At 32.9% G+C, this 17,625-nt stretch overlaps 1 protein-coding gene across 1 annotated transcript in view; it reads right to left on the bottom strand.

Moving 5' to 3' along the window:
* Positions 1-17,625, bottom strand: part of COG5 (component of oligomeric golgi complex 5) — a 354,058-nt gene that overhangs the window by 88,870 nt on the left and 247,563 nt on the right. The window contains exons 11-14 of the mRNA XM_051962639.1: positions 16,606-16,687; positions 10,593-10,797; positions 6,733-6,894; positions 4,201-4,300 (exon numbers count right to left, since the gene is read on the bottom strand). Of these exons, the coding sequence (XP_051818599.1) occupies positions 4,201-4,300; positions 6,733-6,894; positions 10,593-10,797; positions 16,606-16,687 (549 nt within the window). The remainder of the gene's footprint in view (positions 1-4,200; positions 4,301-6,732; positions 6,895-10,592; positions 10,798-16,605; positions 16,688-17,625) is intronic.

The following is a 17,625-nucleotide window of genomic DNA, read 5'->3' as shown; positions in this document are numbered from 1 at the left end:
TCCTATATAAGCTGAGCCCTGGCTTTAAGAATTTGTGTGAGACAAGAAAAAGCTTTTACAGTGGAGGGGAAAAGAGGAAGGAAAGGAGTGAGTGAGTGAACTTTACTCTAATCAGAATTGGCTGAAATAGAAAATAACGTACATACTTAATAGAGGAATAGACATCTGTTTTACCTTACAGGAAAATAGGAGGGGAATAGTATATGTGAAGGGGAGGAGGGTGATAAAAGAGAGAGCACACTGGGGGAAAGAGTGGTTAGTAGCAAAATATTTTTGGAGAGGGACAGGGTGAAAGGAGAGAGAATAAATGGGGGGAAATACAATGGGTTAATGCAATTGTAAAAAAATTTCAAAGCAAGTTTCTCCGATGGAATATTATAGTTGTCTGGGAAATGATGAGCAGGAAGCTTTCAGGGAAAATAAAAACAACTTGGAAAAGTCCTCCATGAACAAAGTGAAATATACTATATACAAAGTAATAGCAATGTTCTGGGATGGATAACTGCAAATGACTTTTATTCTCAATGGTAAAATGATCGACACCTACTCCGAAGAACTTATGATAAAAATCCTATCCATACCCAGAGAAGAAACTTGTTAGGATTCTTACAAGGTGCTAAGTCACTAGAACTGATAGAGACAATGATTATGTACTTAGTACTTACTAGAGTTCTACAAGATTCACACCTTTAAGAGAGCATATATAAACTAGGAGCCAAAACCAGGATTTAGGAAATTCAGAAACCAGAATTCAGTCGAGCAGATCTACAAGCCAGAGAAGGCAGCTTAAGCTCTTGGAACCAAGACTACAGAAGGCCTCTAAAAAAAACCAGTCCAGCCCCAAGTGAAGGAGATAAGACTTTGAAGGATACAATAAAGGATTTGGACTTTAACTCCTAGCTGCATTTGGGGTTATTACTCTGAACTGAAACTAAGGCTGCTTTTAGAAGCCCCCTAAGAAACCTGCTCCCAGAGAACATTATATTTTAGAGAAGAACATTATGTCTGAATACAGATTGAAGCATTCTCTCTCTGTCTCTCCCTCCTTCCCTCTTTCTCTTTTTCTCTTTTTCTTCCTCTCTCCCTCTTTTCTCCCTTCCCTCCCTGCCTCTTTATTTTTAACTTAATTTTTCTTGATGGCTTTTATTTTTACTGGGGAGGAGAGGGAGGGGAAGGGGAGATCTATGTTTTCTTTCACACCTTGACTTGTTTTGCATAACTTCACATGTGGTTTCTTAATTGTGGGTGGGGATAGGGGAGAAAACCTACAACTCAAAAGTCTTAAAAACAAATGTAAAAATTTTGTTTTGAATGTAACTAGAGGAAAATAATAAATGAATGAAAAAAATATCGTTGCAATGAAAAGAGAGATCAGGTAAATGTAGCAGTAAACAGAATGGAGCTGGAAGTAAACCATTTCACACATATTTTTGTTCTGTGCTTGACAACTCTATTCTTACAAGCCAAATAAATCTTTTATAAATCCTGGTTTGTGGCAGGTCAATCATTCACACTATTCAAACACTTGGAGTGAAGATGGCTACAGACAACTCTTTTAAGACAAACTCAAGATGTTGATTTAAAGAAATGTTCCATGAAGTATTATAATATTTAGTAAAACTGGAAGGCAAATGAACTGCTTTTGTCAGCATTATAATATTAACAACAGATGTCATAACTTTAAATCCATATTAAATTGATTTCTGCAAATAAACTGGGATCTTACTGCAGCTAGTAGGTTATCTATGCTGTGGAATCAACTTTTTGTTAAGATTTTCTTATATGAAGATCTTTCTAGTACTTCTAGTAACCGAAACCTATTAGGCATTTTATTTAAAACTCCTGTGTACAAAATTTGAAGAAAAAATAAACTATGTAAAGGCTTCCAAGTAAATTCTGATTGTCTCTAAATGACAAGTTTTCAATTGGAAAAATGCTAACAGTCTCTTCGTTCAAGGTTTTCATAAGACTAGAGGGAGATATTTACTAAAACATTGTCAACCCAATTTATTAATTGATATTCAAGCAATGAACTCTTAGAACTGAAACAAAAAGATCATTCATTTCAATTAAACAAGCATTTTTCAAGCACATACAAATGTACGTAGCACTCAGCTAGACAAAGAGGATATAAAATCAAAAATGAAAAAGGATCTGCCCTCAAAGTGATGACACTCTACTGGAGAATACAATAGTTACATGAATAATAAACAGTCAACACACACATACACACACATGCACACACAAAAGTAGATAAAGTGATTTCAAAGTAATACCAGGGAAGAAAGTGCTAGCAATCTTCGAGACCAAGGAAGGGGTTACTGAAGCTGAGCTTTGAAGGAAGTGAGAATGTCCAAAGAGAAAAGGAGAGAGGGAAGAGCATTCCAGGACTTGAAGACTGTGAACAAAGGCAAAGACATAAGAAATAGCATGCTGTCAATGGTGGATAATAAAGAGATCAACTTTGACTGAAATGTAGAGATCACGAGAACTTCTTCTTTGAAAGAATTTTTAAAAGATTGGTAGGAGTCTAATAATGAAGTGCTATGCTACTAAATAGAGGAGTTGTATTTTATCCTAAAAAAGATAGGGCCAAGCTTTCTGTCGAGACAGTCCCAGGGCCAGACCTGTGCTTTAAGAATATCAATTGAGTAGGCATGTAAGGAGGGCCCAGAGAAGAGAGAGATGGGAAGCAAGGAGCCCACTTGGGAGCTACCAAATAGCAATAAGGCATGGATTAATTAAGTGTCTATATGGTTGAGAAAAACAAGAAGTGCTATGGAGATAGACTTAACAAGACTTAGCAAAAGTGATTCTTTTCAGCCTGTAATTTCTCTATGTATAAGACATGTTTGCTTCTTAGAATTCTGGGACTGCAAATGCTCTTTCCTAAATCTGGGGAAGATTAACAAATTGGCATCATTTACTAAAAATATATAAGTATGCATACTTTTCTATATCACTTTATTAATCCTTAAGAACTTTCTGACCTTGTTAGGACCTTTGTATAAAGGGGCCACTCCTCCTTCCCTCTAAAATCTGGATTATCATTCATATTTTTAAATTCCAAGGGAAAAACCATAAGTATTTCCATAATGTCTTTAGTCTTCACTTGAGAAAATAATCCAAATGATAATGATTTAAAACCAACAAATTAATTTTGCAATCATTTAAAATGTATGCAGCCATTGCAAAAAGAACTATTATTTTATGGATTAAACTGTTTTATGTATGATGACATTGAAGAAATTTTCAGAAAACTTCATTTTTAAAATGCACCTTTTCTCTTACAGTTTCAAGTGTTATATTTCCTCTAATCATTTTCTAGCTGTTCTAATCAATTTCACACTTGGTAACCATGCATGAATGGTGCTTGTGAATGGGAAAAAAAATCCAACCCAATCACATTTAATTGTATTTTGAGAAGACAAATCTGAATTTTGGTACAAATATAATAAAATTCTTAAAACCTACAGTATATTTGGCATAGTAGAAATACGGGAAAATTTGATGAATGGGATATCATTATCTTTTTTGTTTTGTTTAATAACAATATTTTTCAAATTTCAAAATTTCAAAACAATTATTTTTCAAAATACATGTAAAGATAGTTTTCAACATTCACCATTGCAAAAACTTTTGTTTCAAATTTTTCTCTCTCCCTTCCCACCTCCCACCTCTCCTAGACAGCAAGTAATCCAATATAGATTAAATGTGCAATTCTTTTAAATATATTTCCACATTTATCATTCTGTACAAGAAAAATCAGATCAAAGGGCAATAAAAAAATGAGGGGAAAAAACAAATGAGCAAACCACTTAAAAGGTGAAAATACTATCTTGTGATGCTTCTTCAGTTCCCATATTCCTCTCTCTGAATGTGGATGGCTCTCTCTATCACAAGACTATTGGAATTGCCCTGAATCATTACATTGTTGAAAAGAGCCAAGTCCCTCACAGCTGAATTATCACATAATCTTCTTGTTGCTAAGTCCAATGTTCTCTTGGTCTTACTCATTTCACTTACCACAGGATATCAATTATCAAAAAGTACATGAATTCTTTGGCTGGATTATAATTAAAGATTTCAAAATTTCACTAGACATTCCAAATTTTTATTCAATTCACTAATATCTCCCAAATGGTTAAATTAATAATTTTTTTTAAAAAATTAAGTTTATAGAAATATGAAGTTACTTACAAGCTGCTCAGATTTCACGCCATATAACTGTATAGTCTTTGCCACATTTTTGGACACAGCTAAAGTAAGGTTGGAGTCAACTGCAGCCACATTAAGTTCACTGGAAAACATGTTACCACTATTAATTTAAAAAATTAAATAATTTATAATCTAGATTATAAACATGGCAAAAAGCAACAACTGAACCTACACACCTTAAAGCAGAATTACTGCTTTTATAATTTCATTTATTTTTACTTGTCTTTACTGCCTTGTTGTATTTCTAAATTCTTTACTTAGCAAATGTCTGGAAACAGATTTTTTAAATGACCAGTCATTCATTAATAAAGGCAAGTCATGTGTGGTTCCATGCTTGTGATTAAAAGAGTAAATTGTAGACAAATTCTAAAGTGGCACTAGTTTTCAAAACCGTTAAGTGCAATTACAAGCAATGCAAATCACAGACATCTGCAGGGAAGGGATAGCACTTGAATGAAAATGGTGACCTTGGGAGACTATAAGCTAAAAATACAAATTTCAAGTGATTCACAAGGATACTGAGTTGCAGTGGAAATTTTTCATCAAATTCATATTATTTCAAATACTCTAGTCTTTTGAATAGAAATAAAAAAAATTGAACTATAAATGCAATTTGGAATTGGTTTAAATTGGATTTAATGCAAAAATCTTACTTAATGTACACATACTAAACTCTATAATCTGTGATGAACTAAAATTGATTTGAAGTAGATATAATATAATCTAGTGCCTAGAGAAAGAGCACTTCAAGTTAAAAATTGTAAAAAAAAAAAAAATAGTAACTTTCAAGCACTGAATGAAAAAGATAATTTAAAATCATTAAAGAGGTACATGAGTTGTTCAAAGTTAATATTAATAGAGTCAGCAGTGTGCTTTGTACAGATGTTTACATTTAACTTCAAACTGTATAGATCAGAAAGTCTAAGACCTTTCCTCTGTATTCTCTAAAAGCCAAGTTTTAACATGGTTAACAGAACTCTTTAGGGAATAAAATGGGTCTTCTGGAGGTTACTAAGAAGCCAGGAGATGATACTTTGCAATCCTTGGCAAAATTCCAAATTTTAACCATTGGTTTTTACTGTCCACTAAAGATTATGAGTTTTCATAATAACATGCAATTTGACGCAACACAAAAACAACACCTATGATGCCATGGAGAAGAGAATAACAAACTAATAAAATATTAATAAATGTAGTACTAAAAGGCATGTTAGGGGGTCATTAATTTAAAAATAAACATGCTGAGTGCACAGAGCAGTAAGCAAAGCTCATACAGCTAATGATATAGTTTGTAAGAACTAAGACTTGAATTTGGGTCTGATGAGGGAAAGTCTGTTGTTCTTTTCATCTTAAGTTTTTTGAATTTGCTTATTTAAATTTAAAAGTTTCTTTTATTATGCCCTCCATAAAAATAGTACCCTAGACAAGTGCTTATTTTGTGCATCCCAAAGTATTCTGGGTTAAGTAAATATATAGCATGGAGAAAAAGGAAAAGATATATAAACATTGAATTGAATGGTTATTAAGATAGTAGGAGAGATCAAACTGCATTTAGGATAATCATCCTCATATCACAGATTACAGAGAAGGTACAAATAAATTCCTACTCATGTTTAGAAAAGTCAAGATACTAAAGAGCAGGGGGAGATTTAGAATCAAGACTACCTCTTCAGGAATCTCACCTCTGGATATCTAGTCTCCGGTCCTTTCCCTTTACTACAATGCACAAATTCCATATGCAAAGTTATAGTGCCCTAAGTTATCTCTAACTAGTTTTGCAATTTCCCCCATAATAATTTTGCCTTCTTCAGAATGTTACCTCCAGATGTATAGTATTACTATTTCAACAAGCTGCTAATTACCATAGTGGCTGAGACAGACCCAAAGGATTCTGTTATTTGCAAGAGGGGCCTTCCTATGTTTTCACACATTCAAGAAACACATCATTTGCAATTCATTCCCTTTTGGGGTGCTTTGGGGACTGGTATGCTTTTTTTAGGAATTAAAAACAACAGAAGAATAAAAAAAGAACTATACTAATTTCATATTTATAGCACAATTGCCCTCTGTAACCCTTGGTAAATCACATTAACTTCTATACTTAAGTGTATAAGACACTTACTTTACTAAGTAAAACACTTCTGTGTCTTAATTTATAAAATCATTTTGCAAAATTAAATGGGGAGTACAGATAATTATATGTAACATCAGAGATTTACTATACTTATATAGAATTAAATGGACTTGTACTTGTTCAGCAAAAACACAATTAAGGCAGGCTACATTTAAAGTATATTAAAAGTTTTTACCAACTGAAATTTTAATTATTGATGTAGTCAAAATATATTTTAAATTTTATTGTAAAACTAATTTCTTGAAGAACTAGGATTAAATTGAAATTTTATTGCTGATAATTTTTACTTAAGAACTAATCATTTAGAAATAAGGAGACAACATAGCTTGGTTTTTAGCTTCCATTTCTGAATATCACATTATTTTTTAATATGCACATACCTGGCTATAGTTTTAATGATGCTGTCAAGTTCATCAGGAGAAGGTGGATTCCGGCCACTTGGGGGAAAGACCAGATTGATAGGATCAAAAAGTCGAGATAATGACTTTGAAAGGTAAGCCGCTTCATATGGTTGCAGTGAGTCTTTTAGAGCCTTTTCTGGACTATAAGCATAAAAATTTTGAAAAAGGAACTGTAATTTTATAATGTTAAAAGACATTAACATTAGAAGACAATTTTTATATGTTAGGATAATATATAAACATGAACATCAATTTCTTTTCAAAATATCTAATTAAATAAATCATACACATGCAAATTTAATTATAAATGCTATCTATAAATTTCACGTACATCAATATATATTATGTTAAATTGGCCAATCTAAGAAGAACTCATTAATTTAAGCATCAATTTCAACAAAGGTAAGGCCAAATTCAATCTTTTTTTTTTCTTTTTTAAATGTTTATTGGTAGAGATGACTTATTAAGATTTTAAATAAGAGTAGAGAGAAATGTTCTAATACTTAAGAAAACAAAATACCTTAAGAAAACCAAAATAATCACACCCACAAAATGGGAATTTTGCCTATCTAAAACACAATTGATAATCAGGGAATAATTTTTCTTCTAAGGAAAAAAGCCTGAGTAGGCAAGACAGATATCACCAAGTTCATGCATCGTAAAAGCTTTTGTATAAGGATGCTTTGACATTTACTCTAAGCTTATTTACTGATATTTTGCACACAATTGTAACAAATTAGGTTAAATAATTCCCCAAACTACAGGAAAATGGAAAGCCCATTCATAGGTCCACTAACAGTAGGTAACAGAAGTAATTGACAGACAGCAAAGAAACAGAAAAAAATACAACAAATGTACACCATACTCCCCAAAGTATAATAGCTTGAAGCCATATACTATATGGACAAATATATATAAAATATAATTCATGAATCTCAGGTCATGATTGTTTTTATGAGACTTGTGATTTTATCAGTGTAAGAACTCCCAATGAGGAGCTTCCTTTACTGACACAAATTACCACCTTCTCTGAAATTTACAATCTTAGAGAGTTGACTGGTTGTCAGGTTATCTAGCTAATCAACTAGTACTGTCAAAGGCGGCATTTGAACCCAAGTTTAGCACAGTTGATATCAATCTTGACACAGGAATGAGTTACTGAAGAAGGGGCAAATTCTGAAACAATCCAAGAATAGGATAGACAGTTACATTTAAATGAGACAATTAGATTTAGTCCTGTCTAGAGGTAATATTATTATTATTATGATGATGATTTTTGCTGAGGCAACCGGGATTAAGTGACTTGTCCAGGGTCACACAGTTAGGAAGTATTAAGTGTCTGAGGCCGAATTTGAATTCAGGTCTTCCTGACTTCAGGGTCAGTGCTCTATCCACTATACCATCTAGCTGCCCTGGTAATAATATTATTAATAACATCTGGTTGTTCATTCATTTTTCAGTTGTATATGACTCTTAGTGATCTTATGTAAGGTTTTCTTGGCAGAGATACTAAAGTGATTTGTCATTTCCTTCTCCAGCTCATTTTACAGATGGGGAAACTGAGGCAAATAGGATTAAATGACTTGCCCAGGATCACCCAGCTAGTAAAGATACTATTTAAGGCTGGATTTGAACAGGAAGATAACCTTCCTCACTCTAGGACTGGCATTCTAGCCATCATGCCACCTAGTTAGCTGCCCTGATTAATAACTACTGACATTCATATAAACTTTATTTACAAAGTGGTTCACATATATTATATTTCATATAAACCTTATGCTAACTCTGTGGTACAAATATTATTTCTATTTTTACAGTTAATTCAAATGAGGGTTAGGCAGGTTAAGTGAGGTATCAATGGTCTCACAGCTAGTGTATTCTGAATATGAACCAAGACTTCTCCTGATTTCAAAGTATACTTTTACTATATCCTTGTAACCCAAAAGATACTGTTTGATTTTGCCTCCAAATCTAATCCATGATCATTTTCTAATAATATTCACTACCATGTGTCAAAGTTAACAATAATCTTTTAATTATCAAACTGTATGGCCTCTCAATCCTCATTCTTGATTTATCTTCAAAATTTAACACTATCACTCTCTTTTCTTTGATATTCTCTCTACATGATACTACTCTCTGCCAGCTCTCCTTTTACCTATCAGAGCACTTCTAAAATTCCTTTGTTTTATCTTCATGCAAGTCATCTCCACTAATCATGTCCCATAAGATTGTTGTAGATCCTCTAATATTCTCCCTCTATACTGTTTCAAGTTTAGAGGTCTCACAGGCTACTAGAAAATTCATAATCATCTCTATGCTGATGATTCTCAAATCTACTTATTTAGCCCCAATTTTCCTACTCATCCCAAGTCTTCTATCTCCAAATGTCTACTGGACATCTCATAGTGGATATTCTGTTGACACCTTGAACACAATACATCCCAAACTGAGCTCATCATATTTCTCTCTAAACCGCCCCCCCTTCAAACTTTCAAACAACTTTCAAGGGCACTCATCTTCCTATACTGCAGCCCTGAAACATGGGCAGCATCCTTGAGTCACTAACTTTCACTCTACCATATCCCACCTGGGACCAAGGCCTGTCAATCTCACCTCTGTAAAATCTCTTGAGTATTCCCCCCTTTTCTCCTCTGGCATTGCCACCAATCTGGTGCAGGCCCTCATCACCTCAGGCCTGGATTATTACAACAGCTCATTGGCTGCTCTACTTATCAAAAGTCTCTCTCCACTCAAAACCACTCTCAATCAGCTACTATAGTGATTTCCCTAAACCACAGCCCAATCTTGTCACACACATCCCATTCAACAAGCTTCAGATACTCTTTAATGTTTCCAAGATCAAATAGCATTCAAAACCATTCAACACATAGCTCTTTCTTCCTTTTCCAATCTTCTTGCACCCTTCATCGCAGCTTGGATTGTGTGATCACTGACACTGGCCTCCTTGCTGTTCATTTCCTTGGTAATCCCCCATAACTAGAATGCTCTCCCTCCTCATCTCCATCTACTGGCATTATTTCCCAAGATGATGCCTCTTGATGCAGCTTCTGTTTTTCCCTTGGAGTGCCTTTGCTTTTCCATGAGGGTGGGTGGCTTGCCTGCCCCATGGAAAATGAACGAGACATAACAAGTAGGGACACTGCTACTCCTTTTCAAACTCTGAGCCCTTGACTGAATCTTGGAGTAGACCTACAGTTTCAGTCACTAGTCAGAGCCTGCTTGAATTGAGATTAGGATCAGGATCTTTCCTACTCTTTCCTAGTTGTGTGATCTGTGGGAGACAATTACTCTCTCTGGAATCTCAATTCATTCACCTTTAAAAAAAAAAAAAAAAAAAAGGAGATTGGACAAGGTGACCACTAAAGTCCCTTCTCGATGCCCTAAATATATCTAACTCTAAACTCTTTTCTAGATTTATGAGCCCTCTTCCATCATGGATAATGGCTATATTCTGCCTCACTTCAAAGTTGTTGCCTGGTTGTCTTTCTAATGACTGTGAGCTGGAGGTGTCCTTGTTCCTGTTCCTTGTGTTCTTTGGTCTATCAAGTTAAGCCAGAAGCCCTTCTTTATAACTTTAATATTATATTAACTTTTGAACTTGTTCTGTGGAGGTTTCTAAGTCCCCTAAAGCAGCTGCAACAGATAAGTACAAACATGAGCATGCATACACACACACACTCAAATGCAATGTATTAAAAGGAACAATCATATTTTACAAAATGTAAAGAACTCATTTACAGTTTTCAAATTTACTTAAAAATTAAACTCTTAAAAATAATCTGTCTCAATAGAATAAACCAATTAAATATACATACTCATAATCCTGTTTTTTCTGTATAAATATGTCTTGCATATCATCTTCTGTCTGCTGTAGGTCAATGTAGAGGTCTGTGGTTCCACTTGAATTAAAATTACCTTGAATATTTTGACTATATTGTTGAAGACGTTTCCATAAATCATTATAAAGACGCAATAACTTAGGATATTCCCCTTCAAATGCTTGCTTCAAAAACATAGAAGCTGAAAAATAAAACAACCACTAAATAAATGCATTTTTTCTCTCTTCTCTCTCTGCTTTTCTTTCTTCTAGCCCTCCCCAACCCATTGCTAACTGACAAATACATTTTTTGCTGTATCAACTCCAGTTTTCTAGAAATGCCTTTAGTTCAGAAAAAAGTTAATCATAATTCACAACAAATTTGAGGATTGTTTAATATATTTATAGCCATTTTCCTCCCACTATTTTTACAGATGCTAGAAAAGCTGGCTATATAGAATGCTAAGTGCTTTGCCAATGGATATATGATTTAAATCTTGAGATATTGTCCAGATTGAGATGTCTGGACAATTCGTTATTTAATTCTACCATCACTAAAAGAGAAAAACACACTTCATATCACTTTTATTTATAAAATGTATTTTTAAAGAATATTCCAAGGTCAAAAATCATTATTAAAATGCCATGCTATAGAAATGCTTCAAAAGTAAAACAGTTCCACTAAAAATGGCTTACAACAGAGATTGTACTTTTTCTTATCCTATTAATGGAAATGATGTCTAAAGACTTTTCTCCTACATCCTAGAAGTATTTGGTGAATGTAATATAGAAAACCAATAATAATATAGAAAAACCAATCAAAAGATATGTATTTAAAAATAAATGCAAGGGCATTAAAAATAATTTAACTTATAAGGGGCATTCCTTGCCATCTGATTCAATGAAAGGAATACCATTTGACAAGATATGAGAAGACCTGGGTCTTCTTTCTGAACATAGTCCTAAATGAGACACTTCTAATCTTTTGTTCAACTATAAGGTGGGGGTAATAATACTTGCCCTATCTACAGTGAATTATAGAATCTTAGAAGCCATCTAGTCCAAGTTGCAATTTTATTTTTACAATATTCCTGAGAAGTATTACTTAGCCAATGCTTAAATACTTTCACTTACAGAAAATTTACTACCTCATTGAATAATGGTTTTCCTTGATTCACAGCTATATCAAAACTTTAGCATAAAGGATAATAAAGTGGTACATAAGGAGCATAAGGCTGCAGCATATTGCCAGTTATACAATGATACAAAAAATACTATAAAAGATATTTTAAAACATAAGATTCATAAAGGAATTAGTATGAGTATTTGGCAGAAGTAATAGATAAGTAATGCAAGTAATGCATTGATTTCCAGAAGATTCTCAGCACAGTTGAGATTTTATAGTGGATTTATGAGGGGGGGCAGGTTGCATAATGGTTCCACAGAATAAAAAAGTACACAATGATTGAATATTGCACTGTTAGAATGATTATCGATACTCAAAAGATCATAGATCAACTATATTATAATGATTACCAGATTCAATGACAATTTCAGTATTATATATTTCAAATTTTACCCCAGCTACTGGGTTAAAATATATATATTTAATACTTATTCCACCTCCTGGAACACAGCAAGTACCTAAAACCCTAGTTGCCTAGTATGGCATGTTTGCATTATTTCTGTTATTACATATTTCATTTCTCCATTACTGTCATGTAAATATAATGTAGTTCTCTGGAATTACAGTACACTTCAGTTCTAATTGTTACTTGTTGTAACAATTGTTAATTGTTCAAACATATGAATGCTACTTTAAAATTTTCCAAGGTTAACAATTATTTGTGATAAAATTTGGTCATAATTTTAAAAAACCATTTTAGATAACTTTATAAGCATTTATAATGGTACACTGACAAATTACCATACACATAATAAAAAACAATTATAATAAAAAGAAAAATGATACTTTCAAATTCCAAATCCTTAGAGTGGTAGTGATCATTTAACTCTCTTTGTGCCAGGTTTATAAAAGCAAAGAAATGAGCATTATCACTATAAGTTTCTAAATGCAATAATATTTATGTGAAGTGTTTTGCAAATTTTAAGACAAGTTATAAATGGTAATGATTGTCATTTAGCAGCTGCAATTAAACAAAAACAAAAGACACAGAAATAAAATATTAAATAATCAGCACCCATAAATATTTAAAAATATATTTTTTGAAAGTATCCTTTTAAATGCTTACTAAAATATTAGTGAATCATTTTTTTTGTTCTGAGTGATTAGGATTCATTATGTGTTAAACTTTTAGATTAATAGGTGCTTAATACATATTTGTTAAGCTAATATCATAAGATAAAGTTCAACTAGGCATAAACATTTGATAGCCCAAAAGATATTTTTTGAATATAAAATGTATCCTCTAATTATTTCTTCTGCTCCTAGTTAGGCAATCTGTTGTACTGATTGATACTTTTAACATTTAAGTGTTTGAATGTCCCTAGAGACATTCAAACTATTATCTTCTGGGACTGCTGTATACTATTAAAAATGACAGGTGTTTCACAAACTACCTTAAAGAGCTCCTGAGGGAAATTATTTATAAATTTCACTAAAACAATTTAATGATTACTTCAAAACAATGAATTTATTTAAATGAGAAGTGACAACAACAACAACAACAACAACAATAATAGCTAGCATTTATACAGTGCTTACTGTATGCCAGGTACTGTGCTAAGCAATTTACAAATATTATCTTCTTTGATCCTTACAATCTTGGGAGGTAGGTGTTATTATGATCCCCATTTGCAGATAAAAAAAACTGAAACAAACAGGTTAAGGTTTTGTGTAGAATCACAGTTATTAAATTTTTGAGGTTGGATTTGAACTACCTAATTCTGAGCCTACCACTTTTTTGAGCCACTTAGCTACCACTTAGTTACAACTGAAGGAAATTGTTTTTGTTTTTTTTAAACCATAGTGATACTCCAGTTTTAAAAACTTTTCTAGCTATAATTCATCACTTCAAAGTTCTCTGGTTTTCAGGGATTGAGACTGCCTTCTCTGCCATAGTAACAGCTCTTTGATTACTTAGTTATGTGAGGGATTTAGAAGACCCTTATCCAAAAGACTACTCAGAGATCACTCAAAATAGAAAGCAGAAAAGTCGTTTATTATACCTCTGGAGGCGAGATAACAGAAAGAGAAAGCTAATGGTAGGAGGACTAAGGAAGTGGTAAAGATCCACAGCTTTTATACATGAGATTACATCACAAATAAGAGAGCACTGAGAAAGGGAAGAGGTGGCATCTAATTGGTTGTTGCTATCCGGAGAGATTGGAATGAAGGTTTCTGTTTCCCCAAAATTACCTGATTTCTAGGAAATAAAATCAGGCCTTCAAGCTTCAGATATAGCCGGCCAAAGCTCAAGTACATATGGGCCTGCATAGTCATAGAGTAAACACAGATATAATGAAAATAAAATACAGAAAAAGAATTCACATATTTCTGTAAGTTCTTCACCTTATCTCTCTACTCCACACAGTTATATAATGTTTGAAAATTTCTGCGATTGAAAATTTCATATCCTGTGATAAATCTGAGCTTCTTATCTATAAACTCTTTCACTTACATAAAAAAAAAAAAAAATCCCATATTAAGGACCTACTTACTAGTTCCAGCATTAAATCTGGCATTACAACGTGCATATAAGGAAATATAGTAACCCTAAAATTTGGTTGGGTTAGAAGTATTTCCTCATTTATGATTAGAATATGAAATCATTTGTTCTTACTAATCAGGACAGAAGTCCAGCCTATGGGGAGTGTTACTTCTTGTATATAATATTCTGTTTGCTTTCTGTAATTTGCCTCTAATCACTGACCATCTAACCTGAAAGTGGTCAGATACTCAACTTTTACTAGACTTGCCAAAATAAAATTCCTTTATTTTCTACCTTGAAATGTCTCTATATAGGTGGTCTTTTTGTCCCACACAGCAATAATCAAATTGCATCTTTTTTAAAAAGTCACCATACTGTGTATTTTCTCCGTAATTTTAAATGTACTGTTCTATTTGCTAACTTCCTTTAAAATTAGCAAATTTTACTGAATATTTAAATTCAAGTTCTATATTGTAAAAAAAGTAGGTATCATCTAAATTTATTGCTTACACATTTTAAGTTCTTGAGTGCTTTAGAACATCACTAGATTAATATGATTGCAGAATATTGTAAAACCATTTTTTCCCCTGTATAATACATTACACTGACACAGAAAGCAAATATCATAACATGAGTGGACTATTTGTGCCAATAATATATCTAAACTCTGACAAATCTCTATTCCTAAAATATCTTTGCATTGTAAATTTAATATGTTTATGAAGACTAGATCCACATTTAAGCATTCAATCCTCCTTTACATTCTGTTAGAGGAAGACATCATATCACTACTTTGTGGTGGCAAGGTAGAAAAGCCACGTCATTGGGATGATGGCATTATAGGTAGCTGAGGGCGTTGCTGGGTTTGACTAGATGGCCAAGGTAAGAGACCTCCCAGTGAAAGATAAAAGGAAGAGTATAATATGAAGGAGAGAGAATACTAATTCTGAAGAAGTAGAAGGTACATAAAGTACTAGATGGTGGGAGAGTGGTTCAGAATGTGAAAAATTCACAACAGGCATTTATCATAGTTACTAAGGATGCCTTTTGCTGATGTGAAAAGGCTCATAGGCAAAATCAAAATAATTAAATAGATTGCAGTGAGTGAAGTGGGCTTTTAAAGTGGGAGGGAAGAAGGGAGGAAAATGAGGGTTGAGAAGTTAGGGAGGAGTTAGAATGGGTTCTAATTCAGAACAAACTGGTGAGAAGCTGGTAGAGACAGTCTGAGGAATCCTTATCTTTGTGCATGACAATAGGAACTAGATGGAACAATTAAAATTCTGATAATGGAGGCAGATAGGACTAAATAAAGTTCCGCTCCACAACATTCTCTTTTTTAAAAAATTTTTTGCTGGGGCAATTGGGGTTAAGTGACTTGCCCAGAGTCACACAGCTGGGCAGTGTTAAGTGTCTGAGACCAAATTTGAACTCATGTCCTCCTGACTTCAGGGCTAGTGCTCTATCCACTGAGTCACCTAACTGCCCCCTCCACAACATTCTCAACTGTGATTTCTCTCTGCCCAATTTTCACAATTTGGCCATACCTCTCTCAACATTCTAGCTTTAAATTCTCAAAGACAATGATAATAATGCTCAAGCTCAGAAGGTCTTACCAATTAAAGGAATTCAAGTTAAAAAGAGGAAGACCGCATGACCATTTTGCTGAATAATAGCTAAGTTAAATTCTGAGAGTCTCTGAACTACATTGGCCATAAGGAGAAGAATTCGTTTTATACTTACTAGTTTCTGAAAACAATCTACTGAATTATAAGATTAGGCTCATCTAGAGGGAAGGAAGGAGTTATACTTTAGGAAATAACAGATCCTTGAAGAACTGAAGAAATCATTGCTCTCTAGATTGGTCTTGGTTTCAAGTTGTTAGATATTATGTATCTAGACTTACATATCTATAGTTAGTGATTGAAAGGGCAAATAAATTTTATGGTTTTTGTTTAGGTCATTAACTTCTTTTTTATGATAAGAATGCTTCAACTTTATTATGTCTTCATTACTCACTAAACATGAAACCTTTGTAACTCTTCATACAAAGTACTTTTAAGTTCTAGAGTATGAATAAATTTAGATATATTGACTCAGTTTTCGATATATGGTGCCAATCACTCTAACACAAATGGAAGATGGTGTAATTGACTTCCTCCCTTTTTAGATTTACTTCCAAAGTTGATTGCTTTGATAAATAGCTATAAAATTCCTAACCAAAATTAGAGTTTTAGATAACTATTGGTTTTAAGAACAAAGGTATTTTATCATGATATCCAATGTCCACATATTATTGAAAATGGCAATATGAGTGATCGTAGATCTCAATAAAATACTCACAATTTGTGGCTGTTTGAAATCGAGAAGAAAGGGTATCAGTCACTACATTCCAAAACGTATATAGAATTTCTGACTGACCATCCTAGAGAAATACAAATGTGAGATTCATTTGAACATTTATCTTTAAGACTCTAATGACTAGAATATATCATTTTAAAAATATTTAAAGTTTATTTCAGTGAGCTAAAGCAGTTTTCTAAAACAATGGAAATATTTAATATAATTAAATATAAAATACTCAGTTTATAGCAATCAATTAATTTGTATATATAAAATGCTCAATGAAATCAATAATTATTTTTTGAGATGTAGCAGAGATACAGGTGAAATTGACAAAAAAATAAAAGGCAAAACATTCCCATGTCAAATGTGTATAAGAGATAGATATGCCTGACTATCAGAAATAAACCTTTCACCAAGCGCTGCTTCTTTGCCTAGAACTTGCTTTCAAAAGTGAGTGTATGCAAAGGAAAGAAATTTATGAAACAGAAACTTTTTAACAGAAGAGAGAAACTAGATAATTATCTCTTTAAAAAAAAAAAAGAGAAAGATGGAAAATATATTCTGAGACCTACTAACATCTAAGTTCTTTTGCTGAAGATTTGTTATGAGGCACCTAATATGGTTTTTTATGGCTATAAAAACAACAATCATAATAGAAAATGCTAGCATTTCTATAGGGAATAAGATTTGCAAAGAATTTCGTTGATATTATATTATTTGAAATCTATATATTGTATCTAGGATATACTATGATATATTTAACATGAATAGGACTGCTTGCCATCTGGAGGAGGGGGTGGAAAGAGGGAGGGGAAAAATCGGAACAGAAGTGAGTGCAAGGGATAATGTTGTAAAAAATTACCCTGGAATGGGTTCTGTCAATAAAAAGTTATTTAAAAATAAAAATAATTAAAAAAATAAATTTATAGTGATTAATAGCTATAATGTCTAAATGGTTAATGTCTATTAGGAAACAATAAGAATTACAAAATGAATGAATAATGCTTCAGTTTTTAT

The sequence above is a fragment of the Antechinus flavipes genome, chromosome 5 (assembly GCF_016432865.1).
Source record: "Antechinus flavipes isolate AdamAnt ecotype Samford, QLD, Australia chromosome 5, AdamAnt_v2, whole genome shotgun sequence".
NCBI classification, from domain to species: Eukaryota; Metazoa; Chordata; class Mammalia; order Dasyuromorphia; family Dasyuridae; genus Antechinus; species Antechinus flavipes.
The sequence above is the reverse complement of the archived record's forward strand: the minus strand, read 5'-3'. Positions and strand labels throughout refer to the sequence as shown.